Raw genomic sequence first — 8,669 nt, forward strand, 5'->3', positions numbered from 1 at the left:
TTATAATATATATAGCTTCTAATAAAATAAGAAAGTTAATAATAATTGCAGATAGAAAATGTGTAGATAAAAGAATTAAAATGTCTTGAATGCAATTATAAAACTGGATAGCAATGTATATAATATTTTTAATTGTTTCAGTTACAAACATCTACATATAGAGAATATAGCACAATGGTTCGACAAGTTTATATTGGTGCGTTGATTTGCATAGATGATAATGAGGAATTGATTATTAAGGAGAACGCTGCTGTATTTGTTGAAGATGGCAAGGTATATTTAACATATCTTACATTTACTTTTTTACTACATATATATATAGTTTATATAAAATAACAGAGATATATTAGTGACATTATCTTATGCAATATCTAGATTATTCGTGTTATGGAGAATCCACAGACTAGTCAACAGGGGATAGATGATGATATCTCAGATTTTCTCACAATATTTCTCGCAGATGACGACGAAGTTAATATTTTGTCACGCGAACAGTTTATGATACCTGGATTCATCGACGGACATACTCATGCGGTACAGTTTCCGAATCTTGGACTGGGCTACAGCAAGTGTCTCTTGGAATGGCTGGAGAATTACACCTTTCCGCTGGAGAGAGAGTACATTGATACGAAATTTGCGGAACAAGTTTTTGAAGCAGTCGTGGTATTTAGCGATTCTAACCGAAATGTTATCGCAGAATGTACAATTATTCAAGATATTCATATAACTTTTTATTATGTTAAATATCGCATATGTTGTTGCAGAAACAAACCGTCAAAATGGGCACAACAACGGCGTGTTACTTTGCATCTTTATACGCCGAGGCGTCTACGATCCTCGCGAGGAAAGCTGCGAAGCTGGGCCAACGAGCTTTCATCGGGAAAGTGAATATGAACGCACCGCGTGACGATGGATACTGCGAAAGCACCGAGAAGTCAATTAATGAAACCGTGGCTTTCATAAAGTCTATTGAGCGAATAGGGGTAAATGCAAACTCTCGTATTTTATTGCCTGCGACATCGCGACAGGATGACGGCTCTTCAATTACAGATAATGTAGGAATCAATTGCAGAAAGATATTACATTGCTCCAAACTTGTTGCAGAGCCCGCTTGTAAGGCCGATCATCACGCCAAGATTTGCATTGAGTTGTGACATGGAATTAATGCAAGAGCTGGCAAAGATCGCTAAAGAGAAAGATTTACATATACAGGTATTTTTTTATTGAGTTCGATATGCTGTCAACAACGTACAATGCTGTCTGTTATATAAATACAAAGTGTTCCCCATTCTCCGTAGACTCATATCTCTGAAAATAAAGACGAGATAGCGGCAGTAGAAGCAGCTTTTCCAAACCAGCCTTCATACACGGCTGTTTATGACGCCGCTGGTCTTCTCACTAATAAGGTATAATATATCATTAATCTATACGAAATAGACTGAAACAACATATTTCGTTTTCTTTTACACGAAAATCTATGATTAGCCCAGTTAGACTCATATAGTGTATCTGATTGTCTCACAGACAGTATTAGCGCACGGAGTTCATCTCGCGGACAGCGAACTTGCCATTCTCAAAGAACGAGGAACAGCTGTGATTCACTGTCCCTCTTCGAACACGTATCTGAAAAGCGGTCTTTGCGACGTACAGAGGCTAAAGGCTAACAGTATCAAAGTTGGACTTGGAACAGGTGCCACAAGAATTCTTGTACAAGTTTTATGCCAATAATTTGGATATTTAACTTAATATCCAAGCTTTAAGATTTAACTGAATTAATATACACTGCAACACGATGTTCATCACGTTAAAAATGAATGTGTCTTCTTAGATGTTTCAGGTGGAGCCAGTTACAGTATATTGGACGAGATGAGATCGGTTTTACGAGTATCAAATTGTCTGTCCTTGACAAGAGACAATTATACACCGCTTAGTTACAAAGACGCTTTTTATATGGCAACATTAGGAGGTGCTAGAGGTAAGGGGTTGACGGTATACATTAAGAATGCTCTATACATTCATATACAAAATGCTTTTTACAATTGTATTGATTATATTAATTTTGTGTTTAGCACTCTCAATTGAGGACAAAGTCGGTAATTTCATGGCAGGCAAAGAATTCGATGCTCTCATCGTCGACTTGAATGTGAAAGACAGCTTATTGAATAATTTCAGAAAATATACGCTCGAGGAGAATTTTCAGAGATTCATATACAGCGGTGATGAACGTAATATAGTGTCAGTATATGTAAGTGGCAGGAAAATTAAATAAGGACTTCCTCTGTTTTACAAGTTTTGTAACATAAAACATGGAACTATCAAATAAAAAGCATTTATCTTCGCACATTATTTCTACATTATTTTGTACGGTACAACAAATTTATAATAAATTTTGCAATGGATAAGCCGATTGAATAAATTAAATGAGTTAATATTATTTTTTCTTTAATAAAAACATTACACTCTTGGCTCCGCAAAATTACGTTTTTATTTTTATATTTTAGAAATTTAGAACAATAGAGCGATATTTTTCTGAATCATTTCTAACGAAAAATATTTTATTTATTTTTGTCCTTTCTATTAAATACTGTTTTATGATTATTTTAATTAACAGTATAATATAGCAAATTTATATCTCGAATACTTGAATCTGACTGTAAATTGTGAGTCGACGCATTGTTGAATAGAAACGCGCCATTTTTCAAAACGTCATACAACGCGCCATCTCGAAGGGATATTAATTTCCCGTCTCCACCTCATGTTTCCGGCTATTCTCTGATCCTCTGGAGGAAAGGGAAAGAAGTGACGTGAGTGTACATTTTAGAAATTTTCCAGTTACGATAACTTTTGCATATTTCTCGCTCATCTGTGCGAGACGATTACAAAGATGAATATTCTTGTATGAACAATTACGCATAAACAATCGGATTTCCTGATATTTTATCAAATGCCGCATGTTGGCCTTGCACATTTAGGTTATTACCGTCGCAAGTTTCAGTATCAAAGATTACTAAACATGCATACTAATTCGGGACGGTTATGCCCGTTTTAGACTGGAGGATGATCCTACTCTTGGCTCATCCTCCTTTCTGTAGTGTACGTGACATAAACTATACACAAACTTATAGATTTTTACCCGTCTACACACTCTACACCACTCACTCGGATGAGCCGAGAGTAGAATCATACTCCAGTCTAGAACGGGCATTAAGTTTATCATGAGTTTTGTTTTAACTGTAGAATGGCGGACGCAGCTCCAGCCGCACGCGGTGGTTTTCGTGGAGGTTTCGGCTCTCGCGGTGGCGATCGCGGGGGTCTGAGGGGTCGTGGAGGTAGAGGCAGAGGCAGAGGACGCGGCCGTGGACGCGGCAAGGAAGACAGCAAGGAATGGGTCCCGGTCACCAAGCTGGGCCGTCTGGTCCGAGACGGCAAGATTCAGTCTCTCGAGCACATCTACCTGTTCTCTTTGCCCATCAAGGAATACGAGATCATTGACAAGTTCCTCGGGCCGGATCTGAAAGACGAGGTTCTGAAAATTATGCCGGTACAGAAGCAGACGCGAGCTGGTCAACGCACACGTTTCAAGGTAAACCTTTTCTCTTTTAGATATAACAAACTAAAAAGGAACACAAAACATAAAAGTGTCATAAAAATGTCGAGAGACAAGAGTCTAAAATCGGAATATTTTACAGGCTTTCGTTGCCATTGGAGACAGCAATGGACACATCGGATTGGGAGTGAAATGCTCCAAGGAGGTGGCCACTGCGATTCGCGGCGCTATCATTCTGGCCAAGCTCTCCGTCGTGCCGGTACGGCGCGGTTACTGGGGCAACAAGATCGGCAAGCCGCACACGGTGCCGTGCAAGGTGACGGGCAAGTGCGGTTCCGTCCAGGTGCGTCTGATACCCGCGCCCAGAGGTACCGGCATCGTATCCGCCCCAGTTCCCAAGAAGCTACTTCAGATGGCCGGCATCGAGGACTGCTACACCTCGGCCAGAGGATCGACCTGCACCCTCGGCAACTTTGCCAAGGCCACTTACGCCGCGATCGCCAAAACTTACGCGTATCTGACGCCCGACCTGTGGAAGGAACAGGCACTGGCTAAAGCACCGTACCAAGAATTCGCCGACTATCTGTCCAAGACTCACAAAGGCGGCGCGAGAGCGGCCGAAGTTGTCTAAATAAACATCCAGGCCTTTTGGGAACGCTTTAAAAAAAAAAAAATTGTAAAACAAATCTTATTTCTCTCCCTCAATCCCCTGACTCAATGCTTCCTGTTCTGTACCGTTTTATCGAGATCAATGGATAGAAAAGAATGGATCAATAAAGAATAGACTGAACCTTCGTCATGCACATCACCACATAGGATTTGTCGATGAATGTACGATAGTCTAGCAGCACCGTTGATTATGAATGGGGATTAAAAAAACCCTGGATAGATCTGTCTGTTCACAGTACATTACTTTTATATATGAATTTAATCAAGACCGCACTGTTTTTTTTAATTTGTTTTATTAAGAAACTGACTACGCCTTTAATATACGCAATTTTGATACTTAACCAACTTAAAAACGTATTTGCAATATATTAGAAATATTCTAAGAGAACGACACGGCGTTACGTAGCGTCGGAGGCGTCTTGCGAAGATTTATATTTCTCGTAGGATTTGTCAAACGTCTTGAGCGTGTGGTCGCACATTTTCTCAAGATCGTGGAGACCTCGTTTCAACACCTCGATCACGTTCTCACCGGTCGTTTGGATGTTGAGGTGCACCCTCTTCTCCGCCGGATGTGGCACGGTGTGGCCGCATATCTTGACGTTCGGGCTGCAGGGAGAGATTGGAAGAGGTGTTTTAGAAAAAGGTATTCCACGATCAACTGACATTCACGAATTTCAAACGATACGTACTATTCGCTTATCACGGAAGCGAGCGCGTTTCCCAAGGTATGTCCCTCGTCGGCGAAGACGAAAGTTCCATACTTATTATCCGCGTCATTCCCCGGCAGCTGCGTTCACAGTCAACAATGTAACAATTCCGCGTTTAGCTCTTTTATCACGTTAACTATCGTTATTAGTTATCGTATTACCTTTGAGAGACGTCTCTCCATCGCGGGCCGTGCTCCGTGTTGATGACGCTGATACTGATCCACACTCACGTGCGCTTTGAATCGTACTGATGTAAGAAGACAGGTGTCAGGTGTTTTCATTGCGCACAATGGCGGCCGAAGAATACGACAGCCAATCAAATTTTGGTTGGGAACATCGCGCCACATTCAAATGTAGCATTAGTCAAGGTCCGTGACAAGAATATTCAGTCAGATCTTATATATAAGATCCTACTACTAATATCGGCCTAAAAGTGTTGCGAGCGCTAAATGGAACGTAGCTAAAGTCAAAGATCCATTGATCGTGGACAAGGAAACAAAATTTTGAAATCCAGCTCTCAAGCTATACGATGGAAATTACTTTCGAGAATTAAATGACTGATTTTTTGAAGATAAAATCGATTCATAATTGATCTGAGAACGTGTAGATATAATGGCTCGATAAATAAAAATAGTCTATGAAAGACTCTGCACCAATCATAAACTATGATAATAAAAGCGTATTAATTTTGCAGAATTCAAATTTCACAATTTATATCAATAGCTTGTAAGATCCGGTATAAGGTTCATAAATAAAAATATGGGAACGCTATTTGACTTATAAACGTACACGATGTAATTAGGTAAATATAAAATGTCATTTATTAAAATAGACTGTATATATACATATATGTATAGAGATATATATATATATAATCAGATCTTTATACATTTAAAATACATTTTATTATAATCGAGTCTCCAGTGCAACCTACGCATAATATTGCTTAATATCGTAAATTACTTATTGCATAATATTCCCGTTTGTACTATTGTATGTAGGACTATTTGTACTATTTGCACTATCGTTTGTACTATTGTTTGTACCATTGCACTACATATTGTCGAGACATGTCAAGATATTTTCGTATACAAATTCAAGAAATAATTTTAACCCTTCGCAGAACGCACGTAATTCTGATACTTTCGTCGTACACCTGGGGATCTTTTATGCCCAGATAAGATTTTCAAGCTGTAATGGTGCCATAAAAAAGCTGAAAAAATTCAAGTATACTTTCAAAGGCTTTAATAAACTATTTATACCGTTATGTATGCTTGATTCTTGTTCGCGTTTTCTTTATGAATCCGTAAAATCTGCGTAAAATTCGAAATTGAAATATCGATTGGGTCTTGAAAGCCTCACGTGTTCTGCGAAGGGTTAACTCATATTTTTACTCAGGTCCCGTATTTTTAATTACACCTAACGAAGATGGCAGCTGCGTCAACTTGTCGAGTATCCCGGGTGTGACGAGACAAGTCCTATTACGTACTGCTCAAAATCGCGTTTACATTGACGATATATTTCCGCAATCTGTTGGTCGGTTTGTCGGTTAATACGTGACATACGTAACCAGTATTTATCTAGGTAATTTGAAAGACCGGGTACGAGTTCCTCGGGATCTAGCTCTTCTTTAAAACGAGATTCTGAAACTAATACATACATTGTTAAGAAAAAAAACTATCTATATGTCTACTATTCGCAACCAAAACAAAAAAATCGTGTTACTTACCCATTCTAAGGGAGAAAGTTATAGTCGCTAGAATGTCATTTATTTTTCCCACATTCACATTATAATTTATGATACTTGACAGTATACACGTAGCATTGTAAATCAGGAAGGCACTTGCTTCCCGAATTGGATATAAATTATGTAACTTATTGCACGGTTCCAATATTCTATATATAATCTCCAAAAGTTTCAAAAGCATCTCTCCATTATCACAGATTTCGCCTTCAACCACGTGGTTGGGGTCTATTATGATGAGATTTAAGCATCCAAGCCAGTTATAGGCAAACTTCCATTCAAAGCGACTCGTCTCTCTCATTGTTCTCGTTTCTCTCGCCATTATCCCCGTAAACGATTCTAACATCGCAACAATGAATTGGTCAATTTTAAACAGTTTCTCCCACAATTTGTTTTTCTTCGCCAAACGTGCACCAATAAATATAGATGCAACCAAATCCATTGTACCGGTTAGTAATTCATCTGCGACAAAGATTTCAGGATTATATTAATTATGCAAAAGATTTCTCTTGTGTAATTACAGTGCTTACCATTAGTCGAAGTCATTAATATAGAGATTATACAATCTCCGAAAAATGCACATTTCGTAAAATAAGCTACCCAAACTGATCGAGCTTTTTTTATGATTTGATCCGACATTTCCTTCAAGATCTTGACAAGTTGAATCAATATTAACGAGTTGTCGGATTTTAAATAGCTCAGGATTTGTGTGACTAGCTCTCGATCGCGGCCTATTGTATCGATGGCCGCTTTATCACTGCTGCATACATTGCCAATGATACCCAAGATTATTTCCTACGAATATATCTGTAGTTATTAACCAGCCAAAATTAGTTGTTAAAATAATTTCTGTAGAACTCATGATAGATAAGTCGTACAATCAATCGTGGTTCGGTTGAAATCACCAGTACTCTCTTCGCTATCTTGGGGAAATCGGACAAACTTGAAAGGAGATGTGATATCGCACCTTATGTTGTACGATACCACAGAGCACAAAGCTGATCTTCTAGCTCTTTCGTCCAGCTATTCTTGCCAATCTGAATAAGTAAATTACAATCAAACACTTTATCTTAGCGCACTTTTAACAAGAATTGCAAACATATTAAACTTAATTTTAAAAATTAAGAAGAAAGACTGCAATAAAAAGATTATATCGGATAAACCAAAATTTTAAAGGACATTCTGCATAATGTTGCTATTCAATTGGGGTAAAAACGATTTTTTAGAAATATTATAATTTGACAGTTTATATATAAATTTTATTGTGTAATTTATTTGTTCCACTAAAAAAACTTGAGTTTATTATTAAATAAAGCTTTTTAAAAACTAAAAATTAAACTTATATTGCTGTCAGAATCCTTTATTTGACTTTAACGTGTCGCTTTTCTGTAAAAACCGAAAGTTTGAATTAAAATTTATTGGCTACCGCGTCGCAGCTCACCGCGTGGCAAGCGTTTCCGCGTCCCGTATGCAGGAACCATTTATTTATTAAAATTTGAACAAATAAAAATATATTTATAGTCATTTTATATTTACATTATATATGATGTATATATAATTTTCCAAAGCATTTTAATTCTTGTTTTGTACCCCCAATTCTGACTCGCAAAATTTTTACGTTCGCCACGTGGTATGCAGCGCATAGCAATACCGCGTGGCAAGCAGCTTCGACGGCCATCTTGAAAAAAAAAGAAGACCACGTGGCGGCACATGGCAAGCGTTTCCGCATCTCGTATGCAGGGGGGAGCCATTTATTTATAAAAATTTATTTATAGTCGTTTTATTATTATTTACATTATATGTGACGTATATATAATTTTTCAAAGCATTTTAATTTTTTTGTACCCTCAATTATCTAACTCGTAAAATATTACATAAAGTAGTTAATACGTAAAGAATAATTTTTATAAAAAAAATTACCTCGTTTAGAGACTTTAGAGTGTCGTTTACCCATTTGCTACTGTGGAGATCATTATCATTACCCACGGCATCGCCTCTGAAA

At 37.8% G+C, this 8,669-nt stretch overlaps 4 protein-coding genes across 4 annotated transcripts in view; 2 read left to right on the forward strand and 2 right to left on the reverse strand.

Moving 5' to 3' along the window:
* LOC112465370 (guanine deaminase) overlaps positions 1–2,346 on the forward strand; it is a 2,951-nt gene extending 605 nt beyond the window's left edge. Inside the window, exons 2-9 of the mRNA XM_025032884.1 lie at positions 142–273; positions 376–663; positions 765–983; positions 1,105–1,212; positions 1,299–1,406; positions 1,525–1,690; positions 1,829–1,975; positions 2,070–2,346. Of these exons, the coding sequence (XP_024888652.1) occupies positions 175–273; positions 376–663; positions 765–983; positions 1,105–1,212; positions 1,299–1,406; positions 1,525–1,690; positions 1,829–1,975; positions 2,070–2,269 (1,335 nt within the window). The 5' untranslated portion in view covers positions 142–174 and the 3' untranslated portion in view covers positions 2,270–2,346. The remainder of the gene's footprint in view (positions 1–141; positions 274–375; positions 664–764; positions 984–1,104; positions 1,213–1,298; positions 1,407–1,524; positions 1,691–1,828; positions 1,976–2,069) is intronic.
* A 366-nt stretch (positions 2,347–2,712) lies between these two features.
* Positions 2,713–4,218, forward strand: LOC112465386 (40S ribosomal protein S2-like). The gene is made up of 3 exons (XM_025032914.1): positions 2,713–2,804; positions 3,238–3,583; positions 3,690–4,218. Exons 2-3 carry the CDS (start codon positions 3,239–3,241, stop codon positions 4,176–4,178), a joined length of 834 nt encoding a protein of 277 aa, XP_024888682.1. The 5' UTR covers positions 2,713–2,804; position 3,238; the 3' UTR covers positions 4,179–4,218.
* A 275-nt stretch (positions 4,219–4,493) lies between these two features.
* On the reverse strand, positions 4,494–5,219 carry LOC112465387 (probable DNA-directed RNA polymerases I and III subunit RPAC2). The gene is made up of 3 exons (XM_025032915.1): positions 5,085–5,219; positions 4,906–5,003; positions 4,494–4,822 (listed from the first exon to the last, which is right to left on the reverse strand). Exons 1-3 carry the CDS (start codon positions 5,202–5,204, stop codon positions 4,615–4,617), a joined length of 426 nt encoding a protein of 141 aa, XP_024888683.1. The 5' UTR covers positions 5,205–5,219; the 3' UTR covers positions 4,494–4,614.
* A 628-nt stretch (positions 5,220–5,847) lies between these two features.
* On the reverse strand, positions 5,848–7,595 carry LOC112465395. The gene is made up of 4 exons (XM_025032925.1): positions 7,546–7,595; positions 7,198–7,462; positions 6,653–7,129; positions 5,848–6,572 (listed from the first exon to the last, which is right to left on the reverse strand). The coding sequence occupies exons 2-4, from the start codon at positions 7,304–7,306 to the stop codon at positions 6,364–6,366; spliced, it is 795 nt and encodes a 264-aa protein (XP_024888693.1). The 5' UTR covers positions 7,307–7,462; positions 7,546–7,595; the 3' UTR covers positions 5,848–6,363.
* Between the last annotated feature and the right edge of the window lie 1,074 nt (positions 7,596–8,669).

The sequence above is a fragment of the Temnothorax curvispinosus genome, unplaced genomic scaffold (genome assembly GCF_003070985.1).
Source record: "Temnothorax curvispinosus isolate PA1 unplaced genomic scaffold, ASM307098v1 QBEX01015150.1, whole genome shotgun sequence".
Taxonomy (NCBI): Eukaryota; Metazoa; Arthropoda; class Insecta; order Hymenoptera; family Formicidae; genus Temnothorax; species Temnothorax curvispinosus.

Excerpts from the sequence above, each read along its gene's own strand:
- LOC112465387 (XM_025032915.1), bottom strand. The coding sequence starts at position 5,204 with ATGAAAACACCTGACACCTGTCTTCTTACATCAGTACGATTCAAAGCG. Across the intron at positions 5,004-5,084 it reads TGGAGAGACGTCTCTCAAAG|CTGCCGGGGAATGACGCGGA; the intron begins GTAATACGATAA and ends CTGTGAACGCAG. Across the intron at positions 4,823-4,905 it reads GCTTCCGTGATAAGCGAATA|CCCGAACGTCAAGATATGCG; the intron begins GTACGTATCGTT and ends CTCTCCCTGCAG.
- LOC112465386 (XM_025032914.1), top strand. The coding sequence starts at position 3,239 with ATGGCGGACGCAGCTCCAGCCGCACGCGGTGGTTTTCGTGGAGGTTTC. Across the intron at positions 3,584-3,689 it reads GTCAACGCACACGTTTCAAG|GCTTTCGTTGCCATTGGAGA; the intron begins GTAAACCTTTTC and ends AATATTTTACAG.
- LOC112465395 (XM_025032925.1), bottom strand. The coding sequence starts at position 7,306 with ATGTCGGATCAAATCATAAAAAAAGCTCGATCAGTTTGGGTAGCTTAT. Across the intron at positions 7,130-7,197 it reads ATTAATGACTTCGACTAATG|ATGAATTACTAACCGGTACA; the intron begins GTAAGCACTGTA and ends TCTTTGTCGCAG. Across the intron at positions 6,573-6,652 it reads AACTTTCTCCCTTAGAATGG|TTTCAGAATCTCGTTTTAAA; the intron begins GTAAGTAACACG and ends TGTATGTATTAG.